Raw genomic sequence first — 19,292 nt, 5'->3', positions numbered from 1 at the left:
AGGTCATTTTCTGTTACTAAAACCCACCTCAACTCATTTCGCTGCTGGCAGATGTAGTTTCCACATGACCAGTCCTGTAGTGCTCAGCAGCGGGCCACTGTGTCATCTTCGCCTTGCTCGCTTTCAACCAGAACCGCATACAGGAAACATATCTGCCTTTGTGAAACACACTGATCACTCCATCATCAAACCAATAGCACTTACAGTCAAAGAACAAGGAACTGGCAGGTGAGATAAATCTTCCGTTCTTCAACTATAAATTTATTGAACTGTCTCAAACTTGAAGCAATTAGAAAAGTAGTCACCAAATTTTTGTCATCTTCTCACCAAGGCTGTATTTATTTAATCAAAAATACAGTGAAACAGTAATATTGCGAAATTATTACAATTTAAAATGTTTTCTATATTAATATATTTTATGATATAATTTATTTCTGTGATAGCAAAGCTGAATTTTTAGCAGTCATTACTCCAGTCTTCAGTGTCACATGATCCTTTAGAAATCATACAATGTGCTGATTTGCGGCTCAGAAAAAACAAAGTTGAAAACGATTGTGCTGCTTTATATTTTTGTGAAAGCTATTGTATGTATTTTTATTTATTTATTTTTTGAATTATTTGATGAATAGAAGTTATTAAGAACCTTTTTTTTAATTTACTGTCAATTTTGGTCAATTTAATGCATCCTTTCCTTGCACAATAAAAAAAAAGTTTGCCCCAAATTTATATATATACACTTCCAGTCAAAAGTTTTTGAACAGTAAGATTTTTAATGTTTTTTAAAAGTCTCTTCTGCTCACCAAGCCTGCATTTATTTGACCCAAAGTCCAGCAAAAACAGTAAAATTTTGAAATATTTTTACTATTTAAAATAACTAACTATTTAAAATTTAATTTATTTCAAAGCTGACTCCAGTCACGTGATCCTTCAGAAATCATTCTAATATTCTGACTTGCTGAGTAGAATTTCAGGTTTCTTTGATGAACAGAAAATTCAGAAAAAAAACTGAATCTGAAACAGAAATCTTTTGTAACATAAATGTCTTCATCATCACTTTTGATTATTTATAAGACATTTGTAATGTTACAAAAGCTTTTTATTTGAGATAAATGCTGATCTTTGGATCTTTCTATTCATCAAAGAATCCTAAATGTTTTGTTTATTTTGGATCAAATAAATGCAGAAGGGACTTTTTAAAAAACATTAAAAACTTAGTGTTCAAAAACTTTTGTCCTAATCATTAGAATTGTGACTGTTCCGTAGATGCATGTGTGAAAATTGTTGTTAGTTTATTGAACAAGTATGAAAAAATATTGTTTAAACTGTAAAGCTTAGTTGGATTTTACGGAATTAACTTTAAAATACAGTATCCTGAAAAAGGGATGTTTCGTAATTGCGGAGCATGGAAATCATATAGCCATATCTGCATACAATGTCATTATATTGACAGATCATACAATGAGAACATTTTCAGTGCCAATTGTGAAAGTATTTTTAAAAAAGAGCAATGACATACAGTATGTACTTTCCTTAGAATATTATAAAGCAGCATTCTGTACCCACATGAGGCAAATGCCAAGCAAAAGACTTTTGTTATGGAGAGTTGGTATTGATTTTCTTATGCTGGGCACATCACGTAGAAGATGGATGAAAGCATTTCGTTTCTAAAAGTAGGACCTGATGTTTCTTTTGGCGTAATTGGTTCTGACAGAGAGCTAGGAATAGATGGTGATGCAATGCAATTTGGAACGAGCCAGTGCGACCATGACGTAGCTAATATACTTTTACTTTCTGCATTTGGCTGTATGGATCTGAGCCTAATAGAGGTTACAGCATGGAGTGTGGTGTATTATACAAATCAGTCATATACTTAATAATACCGTCCAACTCAGAGATCTATGTTTAGTACAGAATGCATTAGCTTTCCGCTGTACTTAAGCTCCTGTACATCTAATAAAGCACTCTCACATGTAGCAGAGAGAGTCATGTGTGATTTTTTAATGACATGTTTTGTAATACGAGTTCCATGAAGCCAGCTTTTCTCTCGTAATTATTTAGATCGATAATCAGACATTACTAAATTGATCTGAGGCTTGTATGTTCTAAGCGACAATGTGAAGATAGAATGAAATGCAAAATGCAATAATTTAGGAATTTTAGACCCACTTGTTTAAAAGGTTTAATGTTACTGTAGGTTATGTATCTCTAACCCAGCTTACAGTAAACTAAGAATGTTTTCCTAACATTCCAATTAAGAACTTCCAAAAGGTTCAACATTTTCCCTTTTTTAAATGTTTTATGACTGTTTTTCTTGGTTATACTGTACAAAATGTTAGCACAATGCTGTGACCTTGAAACATGGCGATACATGAATGTGACCCTGGACCACAAAACCAATCTTAAGTAGCACAGGTATATTTGTAGCAGTAGCCAAAATACATTGCATGGGTCAAAATGATTGATTTTTCCTTTATACCGAAAATCATTAGGGTAGTAAGTAAAGATCCATGTTCCTTGATGATACTTTGTAAATTTCCTACCATAAATATATCAAAACTTAATTTTTGATTAGTAATATGCATTGCTAAGAACTACATTTGGACAACGTCAAACTTTATTTTTTCTTAATATTTAGATTTTTTTGCACCCTCAGATTCCTGATTTTCAAATAGTTGTATCTCGGGCCAAATATTGTCCTATACTAACAAACCATACATCAATGGAAAGTTTATTTATTTATTTAGCTTTCAGATTATGTATAAACCTCAATTTCGAAAAATGTACCCTTATTTACCCACATGTTTTTGTGGTCCCGGGTCACAGATATATGCTATGTTCTAGTACATGCTTCCTTACTTTTCTATGAAATGTGTGGTGACCTCCTAACATTACACAACCCCAATTCGAGAAAAGTTGGGATGTTTCATGAAATGCAATGAAATCAAGAATATGTTATATGTTCATTCTCTTTAACCTTTATTTAACTGACTAAAGTACAAAGAAAATATTTCCAGTGTTTTCAGTGGCCAACTTTTAATTTTATTTTGTAAAAATAACCAGATTTTGATTTTCATGGCTGCAACACACTCCAAAAAAGGCATGTTAAAAACACTGTGCCACATCAACTTTCCTTTTAATAACAATGTTTAATTGTTTGGGAATTGAGGATACTAATATTTTTTAAAGCAAAATTGTTGTCCAATCTGGCTTGATAAAAAACCTCAGATGCTCAGCAGTCTGTGATCATCAATGTCTGATTCTCCTTTTCATAACTGGTTATACATTTTCAATAGGAGACAGATCTGGACTGCAGGCAGGCCATTCTAGCACATTCAGTCTGTGTCTATGAAACCACACTGTTGTAGCACATGTAGAATGAGACCTGGCATTGTCTTGATCTAACAACCATGGACTTCCCAAGAAAGGCAGTATATGTGTCTGTACAATCCCAATACATGCCTCCATTTCACCTTACCTTTGCACATATTCTAGTCAGCAATGCTCCACCAATTTTTTTTTTTTGCTCTGCAGCACCCCCATACCCATTGTTTATGTTTGCATCTGTTGCGGATGAAAATCTGGATGGTCCCTTTGGTCTTTGGTACTGAGAACTCGACGTCCAAGCTGAAACGTGGACTCGTTTAAAAACAGCACACATTTCCAGTGTCTTTTTGACTATCTGAGATGAGCTCTGGCCCAGAGAACCCCATAGCAACACTGCATAGAACTGATGTATAGCTTTCAGCTAGAATAACAGAAATTTAAGTTGCATTTATTGATGCAGCTGCAGAATGTGTTAAATGACAGCAGTTTTCCAAAGTACTCCTGAGCTCATGTGGCTATATTTAACACCGCAGCATGGCCGTTTCTTATGCAATGCCATCTGAGGGCTCAAAGGTCATGAATATTCACCTGAGGTGTCTTGCCTTGCCCTACACAGACTGGCATTTCTCTGAATTTCCAGAATCTTTTCACAATATCATATGTGGTGGTTGGTGAAAGACCTAAATTCTGTGATTGTCTATCAAGAAATGTGATTTTTGATTTGTTTGACACTTTTTTGTCATGAAATTTGCCACAAAGTGACGCTTGCAAAGACTGAAATGCTCCTTTCATACCCAAACATGATATACTCACCTATTACCATTTCATCTGCTTACTGTGAACCGTTTCAAAACAGTTTAATTTGGATATTCTATAACCTTTTCACCTTGCCTCTGTCCCAACTTTTTGGGAGTGTGTTGCAGCCACGAAAATCAAAATTTGGTTATATTTACAAAAACAAGTTGGCCACTAAAAACATTGGACATTTTTTTCTTTTTTCTGTACTTTTGTAAAAAGTTTTGTTAAAGAGAATAAACAGATAACATAATCTTGATTTTATAGCATTTCACGAAACCTCCCAACTTTTCTGGAATTGGGGTTATATATATTTTGCATATATCTGCATTTTTTTTTTCAGCAGACGTACAGATGATTTCGACCTTGTGTGTCCGTTGTGTTTTGAATCCTTTGGTTTGATCTAAAATTGAAATGATTGTTAAAGCATTTCTTTTTGTGTGTCCCAGGTCACAGTGGGAGGTGCTGGAGGCTGTGATTGGCCAGTTAGATGAGCCTTTCCAGGTGACAGTGCAGTACTCTTCCTGTAGCAGCCATGAAGTTGGATTTTTGGCATTTGATTCGCTTGAGCTGAAGGATTGTGTCATGGGTAATGGCTTATAAATTATTCTCAAATATTACCTTTGAGGTTACTGTATGTATTACTTCCATCTGCATTTCTACTTCATCATTATGAAATGGAAACTGTTTAATGTGTCCATACCGTTGTTTTTTTAAATATTCCATATTAAAATAAATGCACTGAATATTATTCTTCTATCCTTATGTGACACAAAATCTTTCTGGTTTTCGGTGGTTTTCTGCAGGCGATGATTATTTTGATTTGGGTTCAGACTGTGAGAAATACTCATCACTTCACTGTCATTCTGGAGGCTGCATTGAAAAACGAAGAGTGTGTGATTTTCATACTGACTGTCCACAAGGGGAAGATGAGGGCTTAGTATGCAGTGAGTAAAATGAAAGATTTTAAATATTTCATAAGCCATGAAGATGCGTAGTTTCTGTTTATCAGTCTGTCAGCAATTGTGAGCTCCACTGATCACTTTTCGAAGTTTAATGTAATAGCTGTTGCACACATCAGAGCATTTACTTTGTGTGGAGCTGTCTTTAAAATAAGACAGTATTTTGTTATTTTAAATGTAGAGAATGGGCTACATCTCACCAATCCATTAATTCGGTTTATGATAATCGAAATATTTCTTTGAAAGGTGGCCTTTAAGCTGCAAATCCTTAAGATTTGCGAGATCATTCTTGCCAATTTGCATTTGGTTGAGAGTGTTCAATTAAAGTATGAACAGCAGCGTGACAGGGCGATATAAGAGGGTTGCCGCTGAGTAACTGGCTGGCTGTGTGTCACTCACATTAGCTGTATTAAATCGTAAGGCCATGATAAATTTCTAATCCTTTCACTGGAGGCGTTGGATTAGCAAACCTGCTCTTTCAAAGTTTTTCTCTGAGTAAAGAGCTGCATAAAGGGCCTGAAATGCATGAGTGTTTGCTTTCCTCTAGGAAAACTATTTGCATATTTATTGATTTATTTAATCTCCATTAACATTTATACAGTGCTTAGATGGTTTATAATTATTGTCTGTGTACAAGGAACTTTGTAGATGGTAATATTTGGCACACATCACTTACAGTGTAATCCACAAGAATAAAAAAGGTGAGAACAAAGACTCAGAAGAAATCCATATTTATAGGAAGTCTATTAAAATGTATTAAAGAGTTATCCGCTACACATATTGCATAAATAGTGCGGTAATTATTCTGGAATTAACAAAAGAACCCTGAAAGTTTGATTAACTATTTGTTCAGCATGAAAAAAAGCCAGTAACAACCATGTGAAGATGATTAATTTAAACTCAAATAAACAGCATTTGATGAATAATTAGTGCTGGGCAACGATTAATCACGATTAATTGCATCCAAAATAAAAGTTTTTGTGCACATAATAAAAGTGTAAAAGTATACTTTTACGTAATAAAAGTATATGTTTTGACATATTTTTTCTTACATATATACATGCATGTGTGTGTATTTATAGTATCTCACAAAAGTGAGTACACCCCTTACATTTCAGCAATCATTTTAGTATATCTTCTCAAGGGGCAATACTATAGAAATGAAACTTGGATATATTTTAGAGTAGTCAGTGTGCAGCTTGTATAGCAGGATATATTTACTGTCCCCTGAAAATAACTCAACATACAGTAATTATTGTCAAAATAGCTGGCAAAAAAAGTGAGTACACCCTCAGTGATAACAGGACAATGTCATTTAACCACGCAAAACCACATGTCCTATTCATCATGTTCATGTTTTTGTCTGCTTGACAGGACTATACAAAGTTGTGTATCTTGTATTAGAGCAGTTAAAATTTGGTGTTTTGAGTACAGTTCTCTCATACTGACCACTGGATGTTCAACAAGGCACCTCATGGCAAAGAACTCTCTGAAGATTTGAGAATTAGAATTGTTGCTCTCCACAAAATGGCCTAGGCTATAAGAGGTTCAGTAACATCCTGAAACTGAGTTACAATATTGTGGCCAGGGTAGTACAGCATGCGATTGCTCGCGATTAATTTTTGCCCAGCACTATTAATAATTTACTGTTTAATTTGGTTAAATTCAGTTTATATGTTTAGCACTTTTAATAATAATTGATAATAATAATAAACGTTCCTTGAGCAGCGACTCTGCATTTTAGACATCTGAAGGATCCATCACAGGAATAAATACTATTTTAAGATATATTAAAATACAAAAAATTGTAAAATAGAAGAAATTTTAACAATATTTTAAGTTATTACTGTACAAATAAATGCTGACTTAGTAGTGAGACTTAGTGTGTATATATTTTATAAATTAAATTATAAACATTTTGCATACAGTATACATTTTTGCTTTTAAATGTTCTAGACACGAGTAATGCAGAAGTGCTGCTACAAGAGAGTCGTGGCCCTTATTCTTCCTCTAAAATAGACACATGGAAACCTGTTTTGATATTGTGTGAAGGGTTGGATATGACAAATAACTCTGACAGAATCCTAATGAAGATGATCAAAGTAACTCCCACCAAGTTTAAGCTTGTTAATTACATCCATGACATTATAAAACATGTCCTCTGGATAATGAATCTGTCAGGTAGTTGTTAAATGGTAGCTAAATCTATGCTTGCCTGTACTTAATATCCAGAGACCATTTTAGGTGCAGTGTTAATTTCATTGAGAAATAATTTGTCATAATTTTCGTCAACAACATTTTTTCACTGATGAAAACTAAACGATAACGAAACAAAAACTCATATTAAGTGACAAAAACTATGATGGAAATCTATTGACATTTCTGTAAAAAGAATAAAAACGAGAAGAAAATGTTAGGGAGGAATGATTTGGGAAGAGATTTTTTCAGATTCAGAATGAATCTGCTGCGTGGTTTGGAGGTTAGATGCGTACATTTGAACTGTAACATAGCCTATTGATATATCCGGCGGGACATAAGCTATCATACAATTAGTGCACATCTCATAAAACGTTCAAAAATGTCAGTATCTGGGAGTAAGAGAAGAGCAGACATATGCATAAATTTGACGACGTAAAAGAGAACTCTTTCGGTTTTCTGAGCACACAAACTGAAGCAGCTCCTCTCACACAGCACACAATTACTCATTCACGTCACATGAGTGGAGAAATACACACAAAATGATGTCTGATGGTCCGGTTTGAGTTGTATTCAAGTAAACATATTTGGTTTTGTCTTAAGGTAACGTAAACAGTTGGGAGAATATCGGACATGTATCAATATATTGCATCCGTGTATCCGGTTTTAAAGGAAAAGCAGCCTAATTTAGTTGCTATTGTCTGTGGCATTGATGTTAATAAAGCAACAAAAGTAAGACAGAAAATCACTCACACTTTGGTAGCCTTAATAAAGATTAAATTTATTTATAGTAATATATATGTCTGTTTGAAAGAATGAAGAATGTGGTAAACAAGCTGTTATTAATATGCATAATTAGCCTATAAAACACTTGGTATTTCATTGAAAAGAAGACCAGGTTCTTGTTCTTTATGAGAAGTGGTTTCATTTCATTTTAATATAAAGGCATGTTGTGTCACTGCAGTTACATCAGTGTCTATCGTTATAAAACCTTAATATCAAACCTATACAATGAATTTGGTAATTTTAGAGAAATGCTTAATAAATGCTTTAAACCCATTAAATTTTAGCCGACTATTTCTACTGTAGCTTTAATCGATTCAAATCTTACGATATATAGTCAACTAAATCTAGGCTAAAACTAAATCTAGGCTAAAAGAATGTTGATTCATCTCTATGAAAACCATACATTTTAGATTGCACTGAATGTGTTATTGTTCCGTAGCTCTTGTTGTTACAAACTAAAAATGATTTGTGTGCCATTAATGTGCCACTATTCACACAGGATGTAAAATTGGTATTTTCACCAAGCAAACAAATCTACCTATCCCTGAAAAACAATCCAACTGTCCTTGTCCCATGTTAACATAACTGTTGTTTGCTTATTATTGGAAATAAATGGCAATTATGTAACACTTGAATATGTTTTATTACTGTATCAGATTGCTGAAAAACAGGCTTTTTATTTGTCTTATACCTGGACTTAAAACTGAATTGAACAAACAAACCAGCTTTGTTAATTCAGGCTGCATGATAACTACATTTTAGTGGACTTAATGGATAAATGGAAGGAGGAAATGTAATATTTGATGAGCTTTTAAAGCTCTGCTAATGTTTGCAGACACAGACAGTTGTATTTTGTGGATACAGGTTTATCAGACATATTATAATTTGCTTAATGTCTTTGCAGACGACTTACCTTTGGGCTCATACTGTTCATTTGAGTTGGGCTCCTGTGGATGGTCATTGGCTGATTCACAGTCATCTTGGAGGCTAATTAGTGGACAACAGCTGACTGAAGACACAGATCTACTGGGCACAACTTTGCAAAACACTCAAGGTAAATGTGAAACCACACCTCCTTTCAGTCATTGTATTGGTTATTGGTCATCTATTAAAATAAATAGCATAGATTTGTGACTTTTTTTGGGCAAAACTGTTGTATTCTCATCAGATTAATACAACAGCTTGGAGACAGAGACATATAGGAGGCCCATGTGTATAAAAAGAGCATCTTTTGAATATCTCTTCATAATCCTTTTAGTTATGAATGTCAGCAGAGGGATTTTTCATGACATGGGAATCAAAAATATTCAAAGGAGAACTATTTTCATGATGTGTTACTGGCACCCTTGATTTTAACATGATATAAATGTTATCTTTGGGTGGAGTCTGTAATGATTTACAGGCTGTGGGAGAGCAGTGCTATATTATAGTGTGATGTATTTGTAGAATGATGCACGACTAACGCTCAAATACACAGTACAGGTGTCCAAGTCTATTTTATGGCTAGTTGTATTCCAACTCACTAAACTGAAATGTCTTCTTAAAAAAAAAATACACACTGTTTTTGTGTGTGTGTGAGAAACTCTACCTCTTTATAAAATTGTCTGCACTGCGTTGGGAGACTTTAAAAGCCCGTTTTGAAGATGTTTTCCAGCCTTGCCTGTTAAGTTTTTTGTCTTGTAAGCATATCTGAGCACTCTATAGAGTACTGATCCTTTCTCGCCTCAGGGCACTTTCTTTTCTTAAAGGTCAGAGGTCGTGGTGATGAAAGTGAGGCGCTGGTTCAAAGCCCAGCTCTACCTTCAACTATATCCAATCAGGACTGTCAGGTAAGAGTTTATGCTGCCAGTAAAAACTTGTTTTTTAAATGTTTTTGAAGGAAGGCTCTTATGCCTTCTAGAGTAAAACTAGTAATGCAGTGAAATAATATTACAATTTAAAATAACTGTTTTCTATTTTAATATGTTTAAATGCTGGCATTGCTGAATTTTCCGCAGCCGTTACTTTAGTCTTCAGCATTTATTTAAAGGGACAGTACACCCAAAAATGAAAATTCTGTCATTAATTTCTCACTGTCATGTCATTCCAAATCTGTAAGTGCTTTTTTCATTTTCAGAACACAAATTAAGATATTTTTGATGAAATCTGAGAGCTTTCTGACCCTACATAGACAGCAACACAACTGACACATTCAAGACCCAGAAAGGTAGTAAGAACATTGTTAAAACAGTCCATGTGACACCAGTGGTTCAACTGTTATTTGCTAAATAAAGTCGTTGTTTTCTTTGCACCCAAGAAGTATTCTTCTAGCTTTGTAAAATTACGGCTGAACCACTGTCGTCACATGGACTATTTTAATAATGTCCTTTCTACCTTTCTGGACCTTGAACGTGTCAGTTGCAATGCTGTCTATGCAGGGTTAGAAAGCACTCGAATTTCATTAAAACATTATAATTTGTGTTCTAAAGATGAACAAAGGTCTTACGGGTTTGAAACCATATGAGGGTGAGTAATTAATGAGGGAATGTTCATTTTTGGGTGAGCTAACCCTTTAAAGTATCAATCTTTTGTAACATTATAAATGTTTTGATCAATTTAATGCATCCTTGTTAAAACCTTACTGACCCCAACTTTATGAACAGAAGTGTATGTATGACTGTTCACATAAAACCGTGGTTTTTCTATGCCACAACATTTGGATTCAGAGACTTTGCTTTATGGGCAGATTTCAAGTTAATTGCCCATGAAAAATGGGGACAGATCTCTACAGCATATCTGCAAATAGCTTGCACAGAGTAACAACACATGCAGCCAAAGTTTCAATTTTACACTTGATTGTTCATGGATAAGATATTATTCTAAGACATCTGGTCCTGTAGCAGACGCTCAACTGCTAAGTTTTCTGTGCAGTTGCAGTTCTCTATGTACCTGTATGGGGATTTCAATGGAACCGTGCTCCTGTCAGTGGTGGAGAAGGGAATGTCAGCATCTCCACTGATTTGGGAAAGATCCGGACACTGGAAGGACGCCTGGCAAGAGATCACTCTGCCGATTACAGAGATCCTAAAAGGGTGAGATGATTGGATAGATGGGTAAACAGACAGGAAAATTTTTTAAATATAAACGTATATAATTTGAACTTTCTGTAAGAATTTCAGATGTTTAGCATGTATGCACAAAATCATATAAAGGGACCATCCTGTTGCATTGCTGGGTTAAAAGGATCCTCTCTCTGCAAAAGAAACCATCAGGGGCATCTTATCTAAGCTGTCCTGTGGTTTTCATGGAATCGTAATCTAATCATTTAATTTAACCTTTAAAATGGCTTAATTTACTTATTTTTTAAATGACATTTTTTAGATTTTTTTTTTTTTAAAGTGCATTGATGTAAACACCCAAGATCAAACACTGTTTATTATTAAATTTTGCGTTTTTACAGTACCCATTTAGTTACAAAGTGGGGTTCACAGACCCCTGGTCCAGGATTTGTGAGGGAACTGCAGAGGGGTTTGTGAGTTAAACTAAAATGAATCCTAAAAAATATACAATTGACACTGGCATTTTAAAATACAAACAATCAAAATAAAACATTTACTATAAAAAAGATGAAACATTTAGTGGTACATCTGGTGGTACTTGAAGTAAATATTTTAGGTCAAAGGAGATGGGAATCCCTGACAAATAATTCAACAGAATCCCTTTCAAAGAGTTTCTTAAAGGATTAGTTCACTCCATTAAAATTTCTTGATAATTTACTCGCCCTCGTCATCAAAGATTTTCATGTCTTTCTTTAGTCGAAAAGTAATTAGGTTTTTGAGGAAAAATTCCAGAATTTTTCTCCATATAGTGGACTTCATTGAGGATCAGTGGGTTGAATGTACAAATTGCAGTTTCAGTGTAGCTTCAAAGGGCTCTACAAATACTTTTTGACCACAAATGCTTGTCTTGCACAGGCGTAGGCAGAAGTACCGACCCAGTGTTTACAAAGCAAGCGTGTAAAGAAAGTCAAATGCCCTTTACAACAAAAGATAAAACAACAATGTTGGGACAATTTTGAAGATGAAAGAAAAAACAAGATTTTTCACCCTACCCTACCCTTCTAAATCGAAGTACATAAATGAAGAGCTGAAGTTACAGACGTGCATTGCAGACTGCAAGATGAGAATGTGTGGTTAAAAAGTATATAAATTTGTATTCTTTTAGAAAATGCCTGATCGTTTTACTAGATAAGACCCTTATTCCTCGACTGGGATCGTGTAGAGCCCTTTGAAGCTGCTTTGAAATTACAATTTGGACCTTCAACCTGCTGAGTCCTATTGAAGTCTACTATATGGAGAAAAACCCTGGAATTTTTTCCTCAAAGTAGTAAATTATCAGGAAATTTTTATTCTGGAAGTGAACTAATCCTGTAAAATAACAGTAGAATAAAAAAAAAAAAGGTATGCTTCAAATATCTAACCCTGCTAAGAGTAGAATTGTTGTTCTGTACTTGAGTTATTTTATTTAACTGAAATGTCTACATTAACTTGAACAAATCTGATTTCACCTTTGCTCTTATTCTAAAATTATTTGTAATTTGTTTTGGGCACAGCTTCCATCTTAAAGTGCAGGCCTTCTGGGCTTCTGGATCTAAGGCAGACATTGCACTGGATGATATTTCATTAAGTGCGGCATGTTTTGACACAGGTAACCTTTCTGCCTCACACATGTACACATAGGTATGCACACAAACACTCAATTCTGATAGAATAATAGTCCGTTTGGTCATCCCTGGTGTAAAAGTTTATTGACCACACTACAGTTTTAAACCCACAATTGCACAATTGTGTCTATGCACTCAATTGACCCTTGTCAAAAAACGTTGCATTTAGTAAGACAGATGGAGAATTTAAGATGTGATGCATACACATGACCTCTAACCGCTGTCTCCAGTTAGCAGTGGGAGATGGTTCTCATAATGCGGTTGAAATAGACTCTACTTGATTGGTTTTGAAGGAAGAGAGAGCGATAAGCTGACTTCCTATCTCGCAATCCGCAAATGTCGTAAAAATGCCAACAATAGGCTTTCTGCTTTTCTAACTAGCATTTATAGATCTCCTATAAGGTTTCTTTCCATGCCACGGTTGACCGCAGGAATTGACGAGCCTGTTAATTGACGCACGAGACTTGTGAAAGTCGAGATTTACTATTGTCGTTAACTTCGTTTCTGAGAATCGTTGATTTTGAGAAATTCCAGAGCCATCTGTTTGCTAAATATCATCTTTAGCTTTCTCTTGCTGTCATATTATCTTTGTCACGGTCTGTGGTCACTCAACACCTTCATAACTCATGGATTCTTACTTTAAATGTTTGTTGATCTTTAGTTAAGCTGAAATAAAGACGAAAGAATAATCATGTAAAAGACTGTAAATGTAAACACTCTGGATTAGTAGTTTTGTAGGTAATGCCAGTAGAAATCTGGCTTGTGACATTTTCAGATCCTCTATCGTCACCCCATTGTATCAACCCTGTTGACAGGATCAGTTTAGACCAGCAGATATGTCCATACTGGTCCACTATGTGCTGGTTTAGTGGCTGTCTGACTGGTAGACTAGCAAGAATCAACTATATCAGCATTATTGTCTTAGAAATTCTGGTGAATTAAGATGATTTTTTTGGTGAAACCAGCATCAAATACAAGGATTGTTTGATATCAAGTGTCATGCTTTCATTTTTGTTCCTTGTTCTCTTTCCACATCTGGTTTATAAGAACTAAATGAACTGCTTCTTGGACAAGGACTACCGCATGATTTAGACTCCTTCAGCCCTCTTCCAGAACCCTCAGCGTCAGGTATGGTTCCTCTCCTGTACATTAACTGTTCAAAAGTACGTTTGTGAAAGATGTCTCACCAAGGCTGGTTTTATTTGATCAGAAATACAATAAACCCAGTAATATTGTGAAATATTATTACAATTTTAGACAACTGTTTTCTATTTTAATTTTAAAATGTAATTTATTCCTGTCATGGGCAAACCACAAGTTGAAAAACATTGCAAAACCAAAAAAAAGTGTCTTTTATTTTCAGAGGCATCTCTAATAACATGGTGGTTTACGTCCTGTGGAGCAAGCGGACCACTAGGCCCGACTCAAGCCCAGTGTGACAGTGCTTACCGCAACAGCAACGTCAGCGTGGTGGTGGGGAAGGAGGGCCCTCTCAGAGGGGTTCAGATGTGGAGGGTTCCAGCTACCAATATGTACAAGTAAATTCAAAAGCTTGAAATCATTCTGGTTTAGATTCATTTTTGGATTCAGAAATAGGTACTGTACAGATACTGTACATGGACATTGTGGAGAAGCTGTTTGATGAAAAAAGTCTTGTTGGTTAAGCAAGTTCAGAAGTCTGGCTTAACCAGACTTCATTTTATGCTTGTGACCAACATCCAAAATGAATAAAATTCAAATATAGAGTTGCGGTTAAAAGTTTACATACACCTTGGAGAATCTGCAAAATGTAATTTTTTTTACCAAAATAAGAGGGATTATACAAAACACGTTATTTTTTGTTTAGTAAAGGCGTTTACATATAGTCCACAAGAGTAAATAATAGTTGAATTTACAAAAATGACCCCATTCAAAAGTTTACATACGCTTGGTTCCTAATACTGTGTTGTTACCTGAATGATCCACAGCTGTGTTGTTTCGTTTAGTGATAGTTGTTCATGAGTCCCTTGTTTGTCCTGAACAGTTAAACTGCCCACTGTTCTTCAGAAAAGTACTTTAGGTCTCACAAATTCTTTGGTTTTTCTACATTTTTGTGTATTTGAACCCTTTCCAACAGGGACTGTTTAATTTTAAGGTTCATCTTTTCACACTGAGGACAACTGAGGGACTCATATGCAACTATTACAGAAGGTTCAAACGCTCACTGATGGTCTAGTAGGAAAAATCATGGATCAAGAGCCCGGGGGTGAAAACTTTTGAACAGAATGGAGTGGTGTACATTTTTCTTATTTTACCTAAATATCTTTACTGCCCTTTAGAAGCTACAGAAGATACTTACATGTTTCCCAGAAGACAAAATAAGTTAAATTTACCCTGATCTTCAAATTCAAAAGGTCGAATTCCCCCGCGCTTCATGCATTGTGTTTCCTTCTGAAGCATCAGTGAGCATTCAAACCTTCTGTAATAGTTGCATAAGTCTCTCATTTGTCCTGGATGTGAAAAGATGGATCTCAAAGTCATACAGTCATTGTTGGAAAGGGTTTAAATTCACAAAAATGCTGAAAAACCAAAAGATTTGTTGGACCTAAGGGATTTTTCTGAAGAACAGCAGGCAGTTTAACTGTTCAGGACAAACAAGGGACTCGTGAACAACTATCACTAAACAAAAAAACACAGCTGTGGATTATTCAGGTAACAACACAGTATTAAGAATCAATTGTATGTAAACTTTTAAACAAAGTCATTTTTATAAATTCAACTATTATTTTCTCTTGTGGACTATGTGTAAACATCTTTTATGTGAAATATCTTATTCAGGTCAGTACTAAATAAAAAATAACATGCATTTTGTATGATCCCTCTTATTTTGGTAAAATAATTAACATCTTGCAGATTCTGCAAGGTGTATGTAAACTTTTGACCTCAGCTGTATTTCTGTGAAATGTTTGATGCACACTTTTTACATTTTTCTTGTGCTTTGTCGATGTAATCTTTATAGTCTCAAAATCAGAGGTTCTCCCCTCATAATTCAGTTTCAAGGAGATGCATGTCAATAACAGGAAATATTTCGTTACTGTTTTCCTGTGTCTCCTCTCTCGCTCTTTCACACTTTTTTTTTATAAGGGCAGTGAGAGGCATGACTCACTGGCTGTAGGCACAGATAAATCTCTTCCTGTACTCTACTTAATCTGGCCCCTGTGTAGTCAAGCCTTTGAACTGATTTACAGTGATTATAGAAGCTAGTCATGGGAGCTCATTAAAAACAACTCCAAAAGTGTCTCCGAAAGAAGGGCATGCGGGAGAGGAGATGCAGGAGACAGGAAAATATGGCAGATAACTATCATATGAACTTATACAACTCTATGTTGTGATATTATTGCATTTAGAGTGCCGGCCTGAAATATAGGTTTAGTCTGGCACTCGGGCTATCCCTCATTGGAAACTGAATTATTTTATATTGTATCCTTTTGTTTTGGTGCCCTAAGCACTGACTGGCTTTAATAACAAAAAAATTGTATTTGCCTTGAGAAAGGAAGTTTTATCTTCCTTAGCAATGTGAGGGAATTAAAGTCTTTCCTTTTTCATTTTAGGATTAACTAAGGTTGTATATTAACATGATCTTATAATCACAGGCCTAATAGTGATCATTTCGGGCCTACTTATGGCTGAATGGCTTAATATGCTACTGGCATATTAATAGTTTATATTAATACAGGGATTTTCACACAGGGACTGTGTGATGCCAAGGTCCCTCAAGTATGATGATATCCTTGCAAGGGACCAAAATATTAAAGGGATAGTTCACCCAAAAAGGAAAAATTCCCCTTGATTTACTCACCCTTTAACATCGGAGTTATTTTAAGAAATGTCCTGGCTCTTCCAAGCTTTATAATGGCAGTGAATGGGTGTTGAGATTTTGAAATCGAAAAAAGTGCATTCGTCCATCATAAAAAGTGCTCCACATGGCTCCGGGGGGTTATCCTTTAAATGCATGACTGTTTCGCCAATCATTATTACATATTCGGGTCTCTAGCAATCCGGACCTATATATCCAGCATGAATGAATCTCTAACTGCTGCAATAGCAAAAATTACAGAAGAACAATTACAGAAGAATAAAATAAAGCATATTTCGTTACCTTTTGAAACTTAGAAGGGTTTAATTTGAGCAAATGATTTTACCATCGCCGATATCGTCAGTACATTCAGCATCTGGCTCATATTCACCATCCCAAACATATTTGCAAAATTATTGTTTCAGTGACTTCAGAATCATTATTTTGATCGCTGGCAGCTTATTCACCCTCAAATGACATTGACATTTATATTATATTGCATACAGTAATTGCTTTTCAGTAAAGCCATTCAAACCAATTCAAATTTTGCTGATGATATTCTTTTCTTTTTAATGTCTGCGATAATTATCATTATTGTCTATCAAACAGTGCCACCTCGAGGACTAAAGGTGAATTGCATGTATTTAGTCATCTGATATTTACACGTTTGCGCACAAAAAATATACTTACACTGTTACACACCTCGGGTCTCTAGCGACCCTATACACTTTTTACAAACAAAATTAATCAGAAAACAGACATTCTTTTATATTTTATTACTTTTTTTCCTATTTTATTGTTCATAATAAATAGATTGAGGAATACTAAGAAAGCTGATGTCAAACTTAAAAAATTAAGGAGGGTAGAAAATGACGTCTCGGGTCGCTAAAGACCCAAGGTATGCTTTTAAGGTTTAATAAAGGCCGCCTTAAGTGAATTGATACGTTTGTGTAAGAAAAATATCCATTTTTAAAACTTTAGCTATGATCTATAGCTTCCACGAACTGTCGTACGCACGTTCATGAGAAAGTGCCGTTTCAGCGGAGGACGTGGGACGTAGGCGTAGCGTAAGCTCCGGTAAAAATATTCACTTCAGAAGGCCTTTATTAACCATCCAGAGCCATGTGAAACACTTTTTATGATGGATGGATGCACTTTACTGGACTTCAAAATCTCAACAGCCATTCACTAGCATTATAAAACTTGGAAGAACCAGAACATTTTTGAATATAACTTTGATTGTATTTGTCTGAAAGAAGAAAGTCATAAACACCCAGGATGGTTTGAGTGTGAATAAATCATGGGGTAATTTTCATTTTTTTGGTGAACTATCCCTTTAAGACAGCTGTATTTTCATGTGTAAAATGTTGTTTCTAAATCAAAATAATGTGCTGTTATATTTCCTGTAATATTTGACTTTGATGATTGTGATTTATTTGTTTTTTGTTCAAATAATTTCCTACCCTTATGGGTATTAGTACTTAGGAATAGCAGGTGTGTCTTTTGTTTGTTAGTTCAGTGCATTGGGAATACTAAGGGAACATCCTCATTTGATTTGATAGGATTTCAGCCTATGGAGCCGCAGGAGGCAAAGGAGCAAAAAACCATAACAAGCGCTCACATGGTGTCATTATCTCAGCTATCTTCCCACTTGAGAAAGGTGACACACTCTACATCCTAATTGGTCACCAAGGAGAAGATGCCTGTCCAGGAGTAAGTGAAGCAGAAAATCAGACTTGGCCATTGGGTTGCCATGTTATTTCAAATGTATATGTATAGCTCTCTGTTTGCATCTTTGTGTTTTCCTCACACATGTACAGAGAAACCCCCTGACCCACAAAATTTGTCTCGGTGAGTCTTCTGTGATCGAAGATGGTTTCGACAGCGATGGTTCGGCTTTGAAGTGGGCAGGGGGTGGAGGTGGTGGTGGAGGAGCCACATACATTTATCGGGTAAGATCTTGCTTTTCTTCTTGTTTTGTTGTCTCAAACACATCACAGCCTTGCGGGTCCCCTTAAGGGAAGCCATGTGGCCGGCAGTCGCCGCCTGATAGTGCCTGTCTAGACGTGCATTTCTGAGACATCCTGAAATAATTTGGAGTCATCTGAATTGGAACACAGATGAAAGTGAAGGCATGTCTGAAGTCATAGGAAGCTTTCTTTTTTTGCTTCAATGTAAAATAACTCTGATGTTGTTTTTGGGATGCCCGGGGGCAGATGGAGAACGGGGAACCGGTGCCTTTGCTGATTGCAGCAGGAGGAGGAGGAAAGGCCTACCTGGAGGACCCTGAAAGCAGCCTGGACCAGATTTTCCTGGAGCAATATGAGAATGACACCTCCGCCCTTGGCGTCAATGGCAAATCCGGAGCAGCAGGTGTTCTTCCAAGACAAAAATCTATATTCTTTTATTTTTCAGATAATCAAATTAATCTGTAAGAATCAGAATTCCTTACTCTTTCCTTGCCCCTTATTATTTCCTTATGAGAGACTGTGATATGATATTAAAATGACTTTTTTTGAATGCTAACAGTTACTCTGTGGTTTTGATTCGAATAAATGACAAGCATTATTCCAGCAAATTCCAGTTATAATGTTTTATAGGCTCTTTAATTTCATTAACTACCAACCAGCTTTTTCACGATACAAGACTGTCTGTTTAGCCATCGGGATCACATTATCTTATGACAATCTTG

At 35.5% G+C, this 19,292-nt stretch overlaps 1 protein-coding gene across 2 annotated transcripts in view; it reads left to right on the top strand.

The window, feature by feature from the left end:
* ltk (leukocyte receptor tyrosine kinase) overlaps positions 1-19,292 on the top strand; it is a 72,556-nt gene that overhangs the window by 32,834 nt on the left and 20,430 nt on the right. For both annotated transcript variants that reach the window (XM_051133958.1, XM_051133957.1), the window contains exons 4-15: positions 3-228; positions 4,569-4,708; positions 4,926-5,066; positions 8,968-9,117; positions 9,792-9,892; positions 10,974-11,134; positions 12,655-12,749; positions 13,813-13,893; positions 14,129-14,303; positions 18,163-18,313; positions 18,421-18,552; positions 18,817-18,973. In XM_051133958.1, coding sequence (XP_050989915.1) covers positions 3-228; positions 4,569-4,708; positions 4,926-5,066; positions 8,968-9,117; positions 9,792-9,892; positions 10,974-11,134; positions 12,655-12,749; positions 13,813-13,893; positions 14,129-14,303; positions 18,163-18,313; positions 18,421-18,552; positions 18,817-18,973 — 1,710 coding nt within the window. The remainder of the gene's footprint in view (positions 1-2; positions 229-4,568; positions 4,709-4,925; positions 5,067-8,967; positions 9,118-9,791; positions 9,893-10,973; positions 11,135-12,654; positions 12,750-13,812; positions 13,894-14,128; positions 14,304-18,162; positions 18,314-18,420; positions 18,553-18,816; positions 18,974-19,292) is intronic.

The sequence above is a fragment of the Labeo rohita genome, chromosome 17 (genome assembly GCF_022985175.1).
Source record: "Labeo rohita strain BAU-BD-2019 chromosome 17, IGBB_LRoh.1.0, whole genome shotgun sequence".
Taxonomy (NCBI): Eukaryota; Metazoa; Chordata; class Actinopteri; order Cypriniformes; family Cyprinidae; genus Labeo; species Labeo rohita.
The sequence above is the reverse complement of the archived record's forward strand: the minus strand, read 5'-3'. Positions and strand labels throughout refer to the sequence as shown.